This window comes from Salvelinus fontinalis, chromosome 13 (genome assembly GCF_029448725.1).
Source record: "Salvelinus fontinalis isolate EN_2023a chromosome 13, ASM2944872v1, whole genome shotgun sequence".
Taxonomy (NCBI): Eukaryota; Metazoa; Chordata; class Actinopteri; order Salmoniformes; family Salmonidae; genus Salvelinus; species Salvelinus fontinalis.
The window spans coordinates 35,043,608-35,060,306 of NC_074677.1; the positions used below are offsets into that span (position 1 = coordinate 35,043,608).

General features: G+C 43.4%; 2 protein-coding genes across 9 annotated transcripts; both read left to right on the top strand.

The window, feature by feature from the left end:
- The first annotated feature begins 58 nt into the window (after positions 1 to 58).
- LOC129868513 (SLAIN motif-containing protein-like) lies at positions 59 to 9,497 on the top strand. The gene is made up of 7 exons (XM_055942571.1): positions 59 to 1,521; positions 1,695 to 1,834; positions 1,961 to 2,110; positions 3,684 to 3,815; positions 5,046 to 5,372; positions 5,590 to 5,760; positions 9,088 to 9,497. The coding sequence occupies exons 1-7, from the start codon at positions 1,049 to 1,051 to the stop codon at positions 9,396 to 9,398; spliced, it is 1,704 nt and encodes a 567-aa protein (XP_055798546.1). The 5' UTR covers positions 59 to 1,048; the 3' UTR covers positions 9,399 to 9,497.
- A 486-nt stretch (positions 9,498 to 9,983) lies between these two features.
- On the top strand, positions 9,984 to 16,630 carry LOC129868512 (zinc finger protein 711-like). 8 transcript variants are annotated; one of them, XM_055942564.1, is made up of 10 exons: positions 9,984 to 10,288; positions 12,085 to 12,156; positions 12,426 to 12,500; positions 12,590 to 12,687; positions 12,801 to 13,247; positions 13,362 to 13,514; positions 13,600 to 13,737; positions 13,881 to 14,015; positions 14,165 to 14,308; positions 14,436 to 16,630. In XM_055942564.1, the coding sequence occupies exons 4-10, from the start codon at positions 12,609 to 12,611 to the stop codon at positions 15,611 to 15,613; spliced, it is 2,274 nt and encodes a 757-aa protein (XP_055798539.1). In that variant the 5' UTR covers positions 9,984 to 10,288; positions 12,085 to 12,156; positions 12,426 to 12,500; positions 12,590 to 12,608; the 3' UTR covers positions 15,614 to 16,630. The 8 variants fall into 8 exon arrangements, with proteins under 8 accessions (XP_055798539.1, XP_055798541.1, XP_055798540.1 ...); XM_055942566.1 differs by having other exon boundaries at positions 12,593 to 12,687; XM_055942565.1 differs by having other exon boundaries at positions 12,429 to 12,500.
- The last annotated feature ends 69 nt before the right edge of the window (positions 16,631 to 16,699 follow it).

The following is a 16,699-nucleotide window of genomic DNA, read 5'->3' on the forward strand; positions in this document are numbered from 1 at the left end:
ATGAGTGAAGCAAGGTGTCCGCAGTAGTTCTGAAGCCTACCTGGCGCTGCTAACAGAATAAATATATCTCAATGGAACGCCGGGGGAGCTTCTTGGGCCGTTGGTTACCGTTATCAACAACAGCCAGCAAGCCGGGCAACAACATGATTGTGGTCCTTGTCTTGTGGGCGGTATGGAAAAATCCCTATCAAACATAAGCACATTTTTTTTGTACTAATGTAGCCATGTATCCAAGTGTCGGTATATAACGTGTAGCTATTTTTGTTGGAATACGAGCATTAGCTAGCTAGATATTAATTTAACCGGAACTTTATATCGCTAGCTAACTTTTTTTAAAACTTTGACGTTACTGTAGTTAGGTACTGTACTAGCTAAATGTGTGCTCTAGCTAGTATTTTCAGTCTTGTAGGCTATGTTGAGATGTAGATAAGCAAGCTATATGAGTAAATCAAGACGGTTAACCCCTCCTTATATCCTTGACTTGGTCATTTCAAAATGGCTTGACAAGTAGTCCCAGTGGACGGTTTTATTAGAGGTCAACACTATCGGATCTGCTACAGTACAGGCTGGCTGGCCAAGTAACGTTAGGGGTTTATTTTGGCCGAGGACAAGATTGATGAGTGACTGGTGTGTGATTTGACTTCTCCTGTGTGATTGCTAGCAAGTCATTAACGTTACTCATCACTTATGACTGCTGTTGTCACCAAGTCTGATCCTTTCTCAGAGGCAGCTTGTCGACTCTTTAATCCACATAAGACCCTGACACTGCTTTAAAGCCATCCAAGCTGTTGAGTCTCTCCTGCAAATCTGGGTCAGTACTGAGTGTAGTGGAGGTAACATTATTCAGTGGCTCTACATTTTGAGAGCTACTTTGGACATTGATAATATCGCATTGACTTGATGTCACTTTGAAAGAAATGTTTGATTTGTGTTCTGAGTTTAGTCTATAATTCAGCTGCTTTTTATTTTTCAGTGTGGTCAAGTAGTGTTGTTTTTCAGTCAGTGAAAAGTGAAGAACATTGGAGAGCAGTTTAGGCCGGATATCGGGATGGAGCAGGACATTGCTGCAGTGGAGCTGGTAGAAGTTCGAAAGTTACATGAATTAGTGCGGAGACTGGAAATTCAAAATGAATTTCTAACCGAGAGGCGAAGAAATATCAACACCAAAAACCAGTCTCTCTCTGGTGTGCTTATCAGCTGTCCCTCTTCGCTGGAAGAACATCTAAACTGCTGTGATTTGCCAGACCCTGAACCAGCAGAGGTCAACGGTGGGGATGGTATATCTCCACCTCTTGAAAGCCCCAGAGATACACTAGTGAGGCAGGATGGACACGTATATGATGGCTGTTATACACACTTGCCCCACAGTGACATGTTGGAGGAGACACACAGGCAAGGATGCATGGGGTCAGAGGAGCTGGTGGTCAGGGACACAGAGAAGAGAGCAGAGCAGTCTTCTCTGGAGCTAGTGGACCTCCTGTACCTAGAGGAGTGTTGTGAGGTGGAGAATGAAGTGAGCTGGTAGGTACCCGCACAATTTGTTGATTAAACTCTAAACTGTAGTGTCAAGAATTTGCAACTTCACTATTTTAGGCAACATTTTTGTCCATGCCTTTGCAAACCACCTTTTTTAATACCTCAGTTGCTTAATTATAATTCAGAGTATTTAAGCAGAATCTCTCATTCATTATTAGGTTATATGAGTCACCCAAGAAAGGGGCATCTACTGAGAGAAGTGATGAGTCCCCTATAAAGTGGTGCAGACAGGTCCTGGACAACCCCAGCCCTGAAACAGAGGTGGCATGTCACACACTAATTAATATCCTGGACCAAAGTAAGTACTGCACAGTATATTACAATCTCTCTCACACAAATGAACACAGACTAAAAGTGGCCATAATGCTTTATCATCTTGAACAGGTAACTCCTATTCATTTAATTTCCTTATTCTTTCCTTTAGAGACGAGATGGAGGAGTATCTTTAGCAGTCGCTCCCACAGACGTCCTGTAGCCTTCCCTGACACTGGCCATCTCTGCATGGGCTCACCTTCCCCTCGGTACCACAGATCAACTGACAGAAGTCAACAAACCAACAAACCTAACAGCTCAGGTAGGGTGCAATCTGGAGAAAACAATTCCCAATTCGTAAAACTGTTCTCTCCCATGGGTGCTTGTACATGCATTCGGAAAGTATTCAGACCCTTGACTTTTTCCACCAAAAATGTACGTTACAGCCTTATTCTAAAATAGATTCAATAGTTTTCCCCCCCTCATCAATCTACGCACAATACTCCATAATGACAAAGCAAAAACAGCTTTTTAGAATTTTTTTCAATATATACATAAGTATTCAGACCCTTTACTTGGGAATGTAGCTACAAGCTTGGCACACCTGTATTTGGGGAGTTTCTCCCATTCTTCTCTGCAGATCCTCTCAAGCTCAGTCAGGTTGGATGGGGAGCATCGCTGCACAGCTATTTTCAGGTCTCTCCAGAGATGTTCGATCGGGTTCAAGTCCGGGCTCTGGCTGGGCCACTCAAGGACATTCAGAGACTTGTCCCGAAGCCACTCCTGCGTTGTCTTGGCTGTGTGCTTAGGGTCATTGTCCTGTTGGAAGGTGAACCTTCACCCCAGTCTGAGGTCCTGAGCGCTCTGGAGCAAGTTTTCATCAAGGATATCTCTGTACTTTGCTCCGTTCATCTTTCCCTCGATCCTGACTAGTATTCTAGTCGCTGCTGCTGAAAAACGTCCCCACAGCATGATGCTGCCACCACCATGCTTCACCGTAGGGATGGTGCCAGGTTTCCTACAGACGTGACGCTTGGCATTCAGGCCAAATAGTTCAATCTTGGTTTCATCAGACCAGACAATCTTGTTTCTCATGGTCTGAGAGTCCTTTAGGTGCCTTTTGGCAAACTCCAAGCGGGCTGTCATGTACCTTTTACTGAGGAGTGGATTCTGTCTGGCCACTACCATAAAGGCCTGATTGGTAGAGTGCTGCAGAGATGATTGTCCTTCTGGAAGGTTCTCCTATCTCCACAGAGGAACTCTGGAGCTCTGTCAGAGTGACCAAGGCCCTTCTCCCCTGATCGCTCAGTTTGGCTGGGCGGCCAGCTCTGGGAAGAGTCTTGGTGGTTCCAAACTTCTTCCATTTAAGAATGATGGAGGCCACTGTGTTCTTGGGGACCTTCAATGTTTCAGAAATGTTTTGGTACCCTTCCCTAGATCTGCGCCTCGACATAATCCTGTCTCAGAGCTCTACGGACAATTCCTTTGACCTCATGGCTTGGTTTTTGCTCTGGCGTGAACTGTCCACTGTGGGACCTTATATAGACAGGTGTGTGGCTTTCCAAATCATGTCCAATCAATTGAATTTACCACAGGTGGACTCCAATCAAGTTGTATAAACATCTCAAGGATAATCAATGGAAACAGGATGCACCTGAGCTTAGTTTTGAGTCTCATAGCAAAGTGTCTGAATACTTATGTAAGTAAGTTATTTACATCTTTCATAACTTTGCTAAAATGTCTAAAAACCTGTTTTCGCTTTGATATTATAGGGTATTGTGTGTAGATTGATGAGGAAAATCAATCTTTCAAAATGCTCTGTAACTCCAACCAACTAAAGTTCCAGATTGTCCTGGTTGTATTCACTCAGTGTCTCTATTGCCTTGGTATTTCAGATGGCAATGAAGCTATTTTACCACCATCAATGGACAAGAATGAGCCGAGTTTCTCAGATGACTCCATCACCATGGGCTACAGGCTGCAGGACCTCACTGATGTCCAGATCATGGCTCGCATGCAGGAAGAGAGTGAGTGTGGAAAGTTTTGATTCATATACTGAACAAAAATATAACCGTAACATGCAAAAATTTAAACGATTTTACTGAGTTACAGTTCATATGAGGAAATCAGTCAATTGAAATAAATTCATTAGGCCCTAATATATGGATTTCACATGACTGGAAATAGAGATATGCATCTGTTGGTCACAGACAAAAAAAGGTAGGGGCGTGGATCAGAAAACCAGTCCGTATCTGGTGTGACCACCATTTTCTTCATGCAGCGCAACACATCTCCTTCACATAGAGTTGATCAGGGTGTTGATTGTGGCCTGTGGAATGTTGTCCCACTCCTCTTCAATTGCTGTGCAAAGTTGCTGGAGATTGGCAGGAACTGGAACATGCTGTCGTACATGTTGATCCAGAGCATCCCAAACATGCTCAATGGGTGACGTCTGGTGAGTATGCAGGCCATGGAAGAACTGGGACATTGTCATCTTCCGGGAATTGTGTACAGATTCTTGCGACATGGGGCTGTGCATTATCATGCTGAAACATGAGGTGATGGCAGTGGATGAATGGCACAACAATGGGCCTCAGGATCTCGCCACAGTATCTCTGTGCATTCAAATTTGCATCGATAAAATGCAATTTTGTTCGTTGTCGGTAGCTTATGCCTGCCCATACCATAACCCCACCGCCACCATGGGTCACTCTGTTCACAACAATGACATCAGTAAACTGCTCGCCCACACGACGCCATACACATGGTCTGCTGTTGTGAGGCTGGTTGGAAGTACTGCCAAATTCTCTAAAACAATGTTGGAGGCGGTTTATGGTAAAGAAATGAACACTAAATTATCTGGCAACAGCTCTGGTGGACATTTTTGCAGTCAGCATGCCAATTGCATGCTCCCTCAACTTGAGGCATCTGTGGCATTGTGTTGAGTGACTAAACTGCACATTTTAGAGTGGCCTTCTGTCCCCCGCACAAGGTGCACCTGTGTAGTGATCATGCTGTTTAATCAGCTTCTTGATATGCCACACCTTTCAGGTGGGTGGATTATCTTGGCAAAGGAGAAAACACATGTATGCATAATATTTGAGAGAAATAATATTTTTGTGCTTATGGAACATTTCTGTGAAATTTTATTTCAGCTCACTCTACATGTTGCGTTTATATTTTTGTTCAGTGTAAATACTATGCATATTTACTTTACTTGTGGACAGGGTGTTTGACAGTGTTTTGCTTGTCCCAAGGTTTACGACAGGACTATGCCTCCATCCCTGCTGCCGCCACACCGTTCAGGGGTCCTGGTGCATCCATGCTGTCACCTTCTAACTACAGCTACAATGATCTGGAGTTCGACAAGTATAGCCTGGAGGACACAGTCGCATACACACCGCCTCCCAGCCAGCTGCCCCACTACCGCCGTTCCCCATTGGGCCAGTCACCCAGAGCCATAGCCCAGCCTGGTTACGGCAGCCAGCTGCCAAGGCCTCCCAGTCAAGCGACCCCTCAATCTAAGCTGTTTAAGATTCAAGCGACCCCTCAATCTAAGCTGTTTAAGATTGCAAAGAGCAGAGGTAAAAAGAGCACCTATAACAGGCAACATGGAAAATCCCTTTTGACACACAAATATACACATTGACTTTGACATTTTTTTTTACATATCGACAGCACTCTTTAAAGTGGTGTGATGTCACATAGAACATTCTTTACTCCTATCAGTTTATTATGATCTGCTCTGTGTGTTTCACCCGATTGTATGTGAAATGAAGTTAACCCAGAATGTTGTGGTAGAGGGTCTGAGAAGCAGCATGTCCAACCAGGATTCACCTCCTCGCACCAGCCTCCGCTCCCTCCAGGCAGTCAGGAACAGCCGCAACCTGGAGGCCAACGGCCAGCTCCTCACAGACCACCCCACCTCCCGGCTCACCTACCCTGTAGCAGGTTCAACCAAGTCTCCATCAGGTGAGTTGGCATTTTAGTAGGGATAAGATGTGACTAAACCTTGCCCGCCACCATGTACAGTTGAAGTCCGAAGTTTACAAACACTTAGGTTGGAGTCATTAAAATGTGTTTTTCAACCACTCAACCACACATTTCTTGTTAACAAACTATAGTTTTGGCAAGTCGGTTAGGACATCTACTTTGTGCATGACACAAGTCATTTTTCCAACAATTGTCTACAGACAGATTATTTCACTTATAATTCACTGTATCACAATTTCAGTGGGTCAGAAGTTTCCATACACTAAGTTGACTGTGCCTTTAAACAGCTTGGAAAATTCCAGAAAATGATGGCATGGCTTTAGAAGCTTCTGATAGGCAAATTGACATAATTTGAGTCAATTGGAGGTGTACCTGTGGATGTATTTCAAGGCCTACCTTCAAACTCATTGCCTCTTTGCTTGACATCATGGGAAAATCAAAATAAATCAGCCAAGACCTCAGAAAAAAATTTGTAGACTTCCACAAGTCTGGTTCATACTTGGGAGCAATTTCCAAACGCCTGAAGGTACCACGTTCATCTGTACAAACAATAGTACGCAAGTATAAACACTATGGGACCAGGTAGCCGCCATACCGCTCAGGAAGGAGACGCTTTCTGTCTCCTAGAGATTAACATATTTTGGTGTGAAAAGTGCGAATCAATCCCAGAACAACAGCAAAGGACCTTGTGAAGATACTGGAGGAAACGTGTACAAAAGTATCTATATCCACAGTAAAACAAGTCCTATATCAACACAACCTGAAAGGCCGCTCAGCAAGGAAGAAGCCACTGCTCCAAAACCGCCATAAAAAGCCAGACTACGGTATGCAACTGCACATGGGGACAAAGATCGTACTTTTTAAAGAAATGTCCTCTGGTCTGATAAAACAAAAATAGAATTGTTTGGCCATAATGACCATCGTTATGTTTGGAGGAAAAAGGGGAGGCTTGCAAGCCGAAGAACACCATCCATAACGTGAAGCACGGGGGTAGCAGCATCATGTTGTGGGGGTGCTTTTCTGCAGGAGGGATTGGTGCACTTCACAAAATAGATGGCATCATGAGGTAGGACAATTATGTGGATATATCGAATGACTTGTGTCATGCACAAAGTAGATGTCCTAACCGACTTCCCAAAACTATAGTTTGTTAACATGAAATTTGTGGAGTGGTTGAAAAAACACGTTTTAATGACTCCAACCTAAGTGTATGTTAACTTCCGACTTCAACTGTATTTACTATATGGAGACGGAAACATAAACATTTTACCTTAATTATTAAATCCTTCCAATATACATTTAGAAAAACAATTTAGTTACAAATTTAACTTTTAATAAATTAGTTGACTTCACATGGGATGATTTCACTGAACAACAAAAGAAAGGGAATATTGAATGATCCTCAATGATCCATCGCATCTCCCAAAAACGTTTTCAACATACATCTGTAAAATGATAGTCTAGAAACTAAAGCTTTGGTTGTCTTCCTCTCATGTCTTCTCCCTGGACCTCCTCAATGTCCACCTCTTGAACATCAGACTCTGAGGCCTCATCTTCACTGTCACTTTACAACCTTGTTGAGGATGGCTCATTGTCAGGCTCAAAATGCCTCAAATTTGCCCAGATGACCACCAATTTTTCAACCTTTGTATTGGTCAGTCTGTTGCGTGCTTTGGTGTGTGTGTTAACAAGGACAAGTTGCCTTCTGAGGCGGCTGGTGTTGGTGGGATTTGGAGGATGATAGAGGCAACAGGGGAAAGAGCTTCAGATCCACAAAGTCCCTTCCACCAGGTGGCCGATGAGATGTAACATGTACGCTGCATCATGTATGGGCTTCGGGCAGAAGTCTTTAAGCTTTTTGATGTATTTCAGAATTGCAGTTTCCTCTGCTTGGAGTACCAGTGAAGTGGGCAGGGCTGTACAGATGTCTTCTCTTACATCTGCAAGCAGAGTCTGAACATCAGACAGGATGGCATTGTTTCCCTCAATCCGTGCAATTGCTACTGCTATAGGTTCCAGGAGTTTCAGGCTGCTTACCACTCTCTCCCAAAATACATCATCCAAGAGGATCCTCTTGATGGGGCTGTCCATATCAGTAGACTGTGACATGGCCATTTCTTGGAGAGACTCCTTTCCCTCCAGGAGACTGACAAACATGATGACAACACCACCCCAACGGGTGTTGCAGGGCAGCTTCAATGTGGTGCTCTTATTCTTCTCACTTTGCTTGGTGAGATAGATTGCTGATATAACTAGATTGCTGATAATACCTAACCATTTCCTTGGCTCTCTTGTAGAGTGTTTCCATTGTTTTCAGTGCCATGATGTCCTTGAGGAACAGATTCAATGCATGAGCAGCACAGCCAATGGGTGTGATGTGAGGGTAGGACTCCTCCACTTTAGACCAAGCAGCCTTCATGTTCACAGCATTGTCTGTCACCAGTGCAAATACCTTCTGTGGTCCAAGGTCATTGATGACTGCCTTCAGCTCATCTGCAATGTAGAGACCGGTGTGTCTGTAGTCCCTTGTGTCTGTGCTCTTGTAGAATACTGGTTGAGGGGTGGAGATGACCTTCTGGAAGGTTCTCCCATCTCCACAGAGGAATTGGTTTTACTCCTGGCTCAGAGTTTGTCTGAGCAGTGTCTAGCCTTTTACTGCAGTGGGCTTAATTGGGGTCACACAGAGTGATTCTTGGTAAGTCTTAAACAGATCTATTTTGAAACAAAAGTATACAACTCACACACATGGTTACGGTCTTAAAAAAAGAAGACACCTGTACCATGTCATTTATAGAGTGTAATTCAAATAAAAAATGTTTTGGTGACATACACGTGCAGATGTTATTGTGGGTGTAGCGAAATGCTTGTGTATTCAATGTGGAGTTTGCATCCCAATATTGCACTTTATATACATCACAGAAGACTGAAATATAACAAAACTGTTTGACATAGAAACACTGGATTTTCGTCGGTAAAAAAAAAAAAAAAACTTTTAACGATGAAATTATGAAAATTCCACCCATGAGGCCAGACAAGGCACTTTTGGTCATTGACTGCAGGATAGGGCTACCATCATCCTAAAACTAACTGACCTGGGAGTTTTTTTTGTCCTAAAACAGGTTTTAACAGGATTCCTAGGAACTCTTCTGCGATGCTTTGTGAATACTGGTTCAGATCTCAACCCAATTGAACACTTATAGAAGATTCTGGAGCTGCCTTTTTTAAAACTTTTTATTTTTTACTTGTCTTTATTTCAGACAGACATGTTTAGTCCATAACATTTCCAAACTTGTGATTGCCTCCTAGGTGAGTCTTCAGTCAGGCTTAGGAGTGGTGGCAGATCTTCATCTGTTTCTGCCAAAACCTTGAGCTCCAGTGACCCCCCTGCAACTGGAGCAGCACAGCAGTCCCTGAGAGAATCATTTCAGGCCTTGTCTATTAGAGGGCTGCCGAGAGCCCAGTCCCTCAGCCCCTCTGGTTTGAGGATCCCCTGTCCCAGTAAGGACTTTTCAGTTGGAGGGTACCTATCAACTCATGGTCGTGTCTATGCCTCCCCTGAGAGGTCCACTACCCTGGCTTGGGGCAGACGGGGGCAGCCTGCCAATACCCATAGGTAAAAAGGTATACTCAATGTTTCTCAGTAATTCCTCAGTAATCTGTAACATACTCTCACTCAAAATAACTCCACTTAATGTATTAAAGCACATTAAACAGTAGGTTTGGTTTCTGTGAATTTGAATTTAGTTATCGTTTTCTTCTGCCAATCATACAGTGCTGGTTTATTTTGTGTGGCTTCACAATCCCTTCCACTGGAATTGGACACCTTATCCATCCTTTCTCATCTTAAATGCAAGGTGCTGCTCAATGCTAAAATCCAAATGATCGCCAATGAAATTGATCTTAAATTGATTCAAATTTGGGAATTGACACACAAATTCACATACTTAGAACTGATACAGTATATCATCATTACATTAATTGTCACTGTAGATTATCTCACAGGGCTTGGTTGTAAACACCATCTAATTCTGCATACTAAAAGTTATACCACAACATGTTTCAGTTAAAACGATCATAATTTAACACTTTGAGGACAGTTACAGTATTGAGCCCTATTTAGTTTTTGTTGCATATTGATCAGTTGTGGTATACACTACTGTGCCACCTTTCAGTTGGTGCATCCAGACACATTCATTCAATGTTTCTATTCCTTACAATTATATTATTACGTATGTGAAGTTGTAAGAAACGGGCCAGCAGTTTTAGAATCAACTGTTGAAGACCGAGTGCAGTTTGTCTCCTACTTCCCCACCGCCCCCACCTTTCCGAGCTAACAGCGAGCTACGTGATTGGTCCAGGCCTGAAAAACAGCCTTCAGGATCTAGAATGTTGTACAGGCCTTGCATTCGCACCATGAGAAATATAACCAAATTTAATAATACGACTGCGGAAATACTGTTCAAACCGGAAAAGTGGAATTAAAACAAGACAGTAGTGACTTGATTTGGTAAGTATATATTACATTTAATGCGATATGACGATGGGGCCTTGTCACGAAGGCCTATGGGCCTCCACCCAAGCCGAAAAAACAACAACAATGACTGCTAGCTAGCCGTCGATAGCTATGCTAACTAACGACATAGCTAGCTCGCTCGGAAATATATTGTGACTTTTGTAAGACGACAGTCATTTGTGCCATCTTCCAGTGCACACGTTCGAAAGTATGGTAGGTTTACTGCGTTTATTTTACTAATGATATCGATTGCAATTGCTGGGAACGCTATTGCTAGCTAGTTAGCTCGCTAATTTAGCCCAACAATGGCCCAGACTGGGCAGAAAATATGCATTGCGGTCAGGATTTCGCAGAGCGTCATTCTTGCACGCTTGTTGTTGGAGTCTTGAAACAAGCGCATAGCTTGGATTTCATTAAATATTTAGCATAGATTCAATTTATGCTTATCATTCATTCATAGCAATTAATTTTGCTAAATTCGCCGTGGGCACTCAAGCGCCTTTGTTGTCGGGGTTCTGTGTCCACAATGTAAACAGAAGCCGCCATATTTAATGCGTCTGCGCGCGCTCTCTACGGTCAGTCAACTACTGCATTGGGCGAAAACAGTGCGTGTGAATCACTTGCCAGCTACTTTCCCGTATCTGTCACTGTAACCACAGACACAGATAGAACAAGGAGCAATATCTATGCTAGCGTGGTTCGGGGATTCTAACCAGCGACCTTTCGGTTACTGGCCTAAACGTTAGGTTACCTTCCGCCCCCAAACCATAATGTCTCCTGATACTAGGACATTATAAAGGCACATTCTTATAAGTAATAAAGTGGTATTGATTCAGTAGGGAATCTGAATCAGAGGTGTGGGGTGATGCCTTAATCGACATCCAGGTCTTCGACGCCCGGGGAAGTCGGTTAGAACGACAGATTTTTACCTGGTCAGCTCGGGGATTCGATCTAGCAACCTTTCGGTTACTGGCCCAACGCCCCAACCACTAGGCAACCTGCCGCCCCATTACTGTCACCCACAGTGCAAATTATGTTACATTGACAAATTAGTGCTGGAGGCATGTATTTGTTGGTGCCAGAAGTGTCCCATTACTTGTAACACCAGTCTACTCAATGTATCCAAACCAAGGAGTATCACCTGTGAGTGTGTGAATATAAACACATTGTAGCTTTTTGCTTCCCATTAGATTTATCATTGCATCATCAACCACGTTACTTGTTTTTTTATTTAACCTTTATTTAACTAGGCAAGTCAGTTAAGAACAAATTCTTATTTACAATGATGGCCTACCAAAAGGCAAAAGGCCTCCTGCGGGGACGGGCTGGGATAAAAAAATAAAAAATGACAAAACACACATCATGACAAGAGAGAGAACACTACATAAAGAGAGACCTAAACAACAACGTAATAACATAATATACTTCTGCATTTATCCAATAGTTTACCCTCTCTAATTTTTACATTTTAGTAATTTAGCAGACACTCTTATCCAGAGTGACTTGCAGAAGCAATTAGGCTAAGGTGCCATGCTCAAGGGCATATTGACTGATTTTTCTCCTAGTTGGCTCGGGGATTCTAACCAGCGACCTTTCGGTTACTGGCCTAAACTCTAGGTTACCTTCCGCCCCCAAACCATAATGTCTCCTGATACTAAGACATTATAAAGGCACATTCTTATAAGTAATAAAGGATTATAGCAGTCTTCTTTATTTCCATTACCACAATTATATTTCAGGATAGATATCAGCTTCAATGATTTTATGTGTTTTTCTTTTCTCTATTTCAGGTGTTTCTCCTCCCTAGCTGATTTTTAAAAAACATAACACTTCCCTGATGGTTTGAGAGCTCAGAATCAAATGTGAGTGGTGAAATACTGTCATTAGCAATGTGTTTTTAATCTTTCAGTGTTAACATTTTGTTCAAGTTTTAATGTCACATGAACGAGTACAGTGAAATGTCTTTCTTGCAAGCTCCAAACCCAACAATGCATTATTCAATGTTAATGTTTATTCAGCATTGAATCAGTATGTTGATACATTTGTAATGAGTTATGTATTGACAGAGGTCCTAATTGATCTGATAAAATTAGATCAACTTAATCATTTACATTACATTTACGTCATTTAGCAGACGCTGTTATCCAGAGCGACTTACAGTTAGTGCATTCATAGCTAGGTTGGACAACCACATATCACAGTCATAGTAAGTACATTTTTCCTCAATAAAGTAGCAACCAGCAAAGTCAGAGCTAGTAAGAAAAATAAAAGAATCCTCCTCATTTGTGTTTGTAGCAGACAGGATAAAAAGAGAATGGACCATGGTGGAGGGGTCTTGAACTTTCAGATGCAAGACTCAAAGATGCCACACACAATGATAATGCAGGATTTTGGTAAGTCCACTCCATCAATGCAGAGAACTAATAGTACATGGCCTTTAGTTTATTTGATTGTGTCTGTGTGTGCTCGAACTGATAAGAGTAACAGTTCCTCCTGACTTCCCCAGTGGCAGGAATGGCCCACATTGACAATGATCACATTGTGGTTTCTGTGCCAGAGGCGGTGCTGGTGTCAGATGTGGTGACTGACGAGGAGGGAATCATGTTTGAGCATGACCTGGGGTCAGAGGTTGTAGAGGGGCCAGACATCTGCTGCAGCGACGAGCCTGACGGCATAATCATGACTGAGTCGGTCCTGGGGGCCGAGGTGGCCATTGAGGACGTGCTGGATTCTGACCACCATCACCATGTGCTGACAACAAATCTCATAGAGGAATCTGATAGGGTTCCTGACCAGGTGTTTGAAATTGTCACTGAGGAGGTCATGGTCTCCAACTGCAACTCAGAGACGTATGTGGAGGAGCAGGAGGAGATTGAAGACTCTGCAGTCACCATCCAGGAGCCGGACAACGAGGCTGGAGAGAGCGTCTCCGAGGACTACCTGATGATCTCCTGTAAGACACGTCTTATTTTCTTGGTACTACTAGACTGCTCCAACACAAATTTTGACTCTAATAATAGGATGAATCTGATAGTGTATAATGATGAGTGTGCTATTGTTTGTGCAGTGGACGATGTTGGGGAGAAGTTGGACATGGAGGACACACCCCTGAAGATGGGTTCTGAGGTGATGGAGGATGGCTCCAAAGAGGGTGACTACGACTCTGAGTGCATCAAAGTCTACATCTTCAAGGCAGAGGCTGATGATGATGTTGACATAGGTAAGGACTCTTACAAGTTCCGATCAATTTGAAAGATACACCTCTGTTCAGTTTCCCTGAATTCAGACATTTACTGTGAGTGCAGGTGGCACAGAGATTGTAGCTGAGAGCGACTTCCACAACGGTCACGCAGTGCTGGAGACTGGGGGCATTGGCAAGCTGTCTCGAGAGAAGATGGTCTACATGGCAGTGAAAGACCCGTCCCAGGAGGATTCAGAGATCAGTGAGTCCCCTGAATTAGCAGCCTTTCCTCCAATCCCTTATACAGCACAACATATTAAACGATATGGCTGCCTTATTATTTTTGTCCCAATAGATGGTTGCAGTGTTAAATTAAGTGACTGAGTTTTCCTTGTCTGTGAGCAGACTGCACTGAGATGGCGGATGAGGTGTACATGGAGGTGATAGTGGGAGAGGAGGATGCCCCTGCCATCCAGGACTCACTGGATGACTCCAGCCACAATAAGAACTTCGGCACTGTTGCCTGGGCTGCAGCTTATGGTAAAGCCTACTCCTTTTCTCCATAGACACAAGTTCCTCAGAGACATACATTCAGTATGGCGTAAGATAATTCCACATTTAGCCTAACATTTAGATTTGTTCATGTCACGATTTTTAAGTGTGTTGAATTGGTGTATAATTTTCCTTAGGTAACAGTCTGGACTCCAGGCTGGAGAACAAGAACAACACAGGGACACATTACCTGAAGATCAGCGACAGCCTGAGTACAAGTAGAGCTCTCAAACAGAAGATCAAGAAAAAGAAAAAGGGAGAGACACGTCAGTGTCAGACAGGTATGGGGTTCTATGTTCATTAAAACACTTTCAAAAACCTTGCATCATTTTGCAAGATTATACTTTTCTTTTTTAGATGTAGGCCTAACAATTCCTGTTCTTTTTTTGCCTCCACACTTTTCCTCAGCTGTGATCATTGGTCCAGATGGCCAGCCTCTGACTGTGTACCCCTGCAACATCTGCGGGAAGAAGTTCAGATCGCGGGGCTTCCTGAAGATCCACATGAAGAACCACCCCGACCACATCTTCAAGAAGAAGTACCAGTGCACAGACTGCGATTTCACCACCAACAAGAAGGTAAACTTCCACAACCACCTGGAGGGCCACAAGCTCATAGTGAAGAGTGACCGGGTCTCAGAATTCACTGAGGTCACAAGGCGTTACTGTGTGGAGAGCCCACTCAGCTCCAATAAGCTCATCCTACGTGACCAGGAGCCCAAGCTGCACCACTGTAAGTACTGTGACTATGAGACAGCCGAGCAGGGCCTTCTCAACCGCCACTTGCTGGCTGTCCACAGCAAGAGCTTTGCCCATGTGTGTGTGGAGTGTGCTAAAGGTTTCCGCCACCCCTCTGAGCTCAAAAAGCACATGAGGACCCACACGGGTGAGAAGCCCTACCACTGCCAGCACTGTGAGTTCTGCTGTGCCGACCAGTCTAACCTGAAGACCCACATAAAGAGCAAGCATGGAGCGGAGCTGCCGTTCAAGTGTGGCCACTGTCCCCAGGCCTTCTCTGACGAGCGGGAGCTGCAGAAGCACATGGAGATATTCCAGGGCCACAAGACGCACCAGTGTCCGCACTGCGAGCACAAGAGCACCAACTCCAGCGACCTGAAGCGCCACATCATCTCCGTGCACACCAAGGACTTCCCTCACAAGTGTGACGTGTGTGAAAAGGGCTTCCACCGGCCCTCGGAGCTGAAAAAACACACAGAGACTCACAAAGGTGCCAGGCTGCACCAATGCCGCCACTGTGACTTTAAGACCCCAGACCCCTTCATACTCAGTCGCCACATCCTGTCCGTCCACACCAAAGACTTACCCTTCAAGTGCAAGCGCTGCCGACGGGGCTTCAGGCATCAGCTGGAACTGAAGAAGCACATGAAGACCCACAGTGGGCGGAAAGTGTACCAGTGCCAGTACTGTGAGTACAGCTCCTCGGACGCTTCAGGTTTCAAACGGCACGTCATATCCATCCACACCAAGGACTATCCCCACCGCTGTGACTACTGCACTAAAGGCTTCCGTAGGCCCTCTGAAAAGAGCCAGCACATTGCACGGCATCACAAGGATGTTTTAATGTAAAGTGCTTCTTCACACTCCCTTTCCCATATTCAGAACAATCTGATTCTCACTCACTATAGAGCAGGGAAATACAATTATTTCAATGTGATAAATAAAGGATGACAATTGTCACATTTTCTTCGAACTGCATTAGTAATTTATTAACTTGTCCTCACATCACCATTAGTACTCAAACCTGGGGTGCTATTCAAACAAACCTCAAGTCAGGTAAATCCTGAATCAGAACACTGCTTGAAAGCACACATTTTCTCAGTACCGTAGTATGCTTGTCTGGGTTGTTTGAATAGCACACCACTTGTCATATGCAGTATCAGTGGTAAGATAATGCTGTAATTTGATTTTAACTAATGGCGTGTTTATCTGTTGACTGTATTCTCACTGTTGACCTTGGGGTAACCATTATCTGACAAGTCATTGTATGATTTTTAGTAATGCTACTGCTAGCAAATTGTGAAAAACATGCATTTAAAGACCCAGTTCTAATTTCAAACAAACAGTCATCTGTATCAGTTTTCTCTGTATTCAAAGGCATGAAAAGGGGATGTGGACAACCCAGCTTTTTACTTGTATTTGTCCTTTATGCTTTGAAATAATCGCTTGTCAAACAATCAGGGGTTTTAATTTTTCCCATGAGGTAAAATCATGTTGCTCAAAGCCAATAAAATGTTTACTATCAGGAATGTCTCATGTATCAGATCCAAATCAGTGTTATCTATTCTCTGTCTGTCAACTGAAATATTAGGAGCTTCTTTAGTAAATAAAGACATCTCCTGATGAATTGTTCACCTCAACCTATTACTTTCATTCACTCTTTTTGCCATCATTCAGTAACAAAGAATGTACCAACAAGTGGATTTGTGTTAAGATGACAGTGTTTTGCATCTTACAATAAGGGCGACTACTGACACCAAGTTATCCCATGATTGACCTAGAGGTGGAATTAAGATTGTATTTTGTTTATTGATTTAAAATTATTAACATCTGATTTGTAGAAAATAAATGTTCTTTTTGAAAGTATCTTTAATTTATGTTGCTTGACTTACCATTGTATACAACGTTTTTGCTTTGTGACCAACCAATTGAGGT

Coding starts and splice junctions, on each gene's coding strand:
- LOC129868513 (XM_055942571.1), top strand. CDS start 1,049: ATGGAGCAGGACATTGCTGCAGTGGAGCTGGTAGAAGTTCGAAAGTTA. Junction 5,373..5,589: donor TAAGATTGCAAAGAGCAGAG/GTAAAAAGAGCA, acceptor ATGTTGTGGTAG/AGGGTCTGAGAAGCAGCATG. Junction 5,761..9,087: donor TTCAACCAAGTCTCCATCAG/GTGAGTTGGCAT, acceptor ATTGCCTCCTAG/GTGAGTCTTCAGTCAGGCTT.
- LOC129868512 (XM_055942564.1), top strand. CDS start 12,609: ATGGACCATGGTGGAGGGGTCTTGAACTTTCAGATGCAAGACTCAAAG. Junction 13,515..13,599: donor TGATGATGATGTTGACATAG/GTAAGGACTCTT, acceptor CTGTGAGTGCAG/GTGGCACAGAGATTGTAGCT. Junction 14,016..14,164: donor TGCCTGGGCTGCAGCTTATG/GTAAAGCCTACT, acceptor AATTTTCCTTAG/GTAACAGTCTGGACTCCAGG.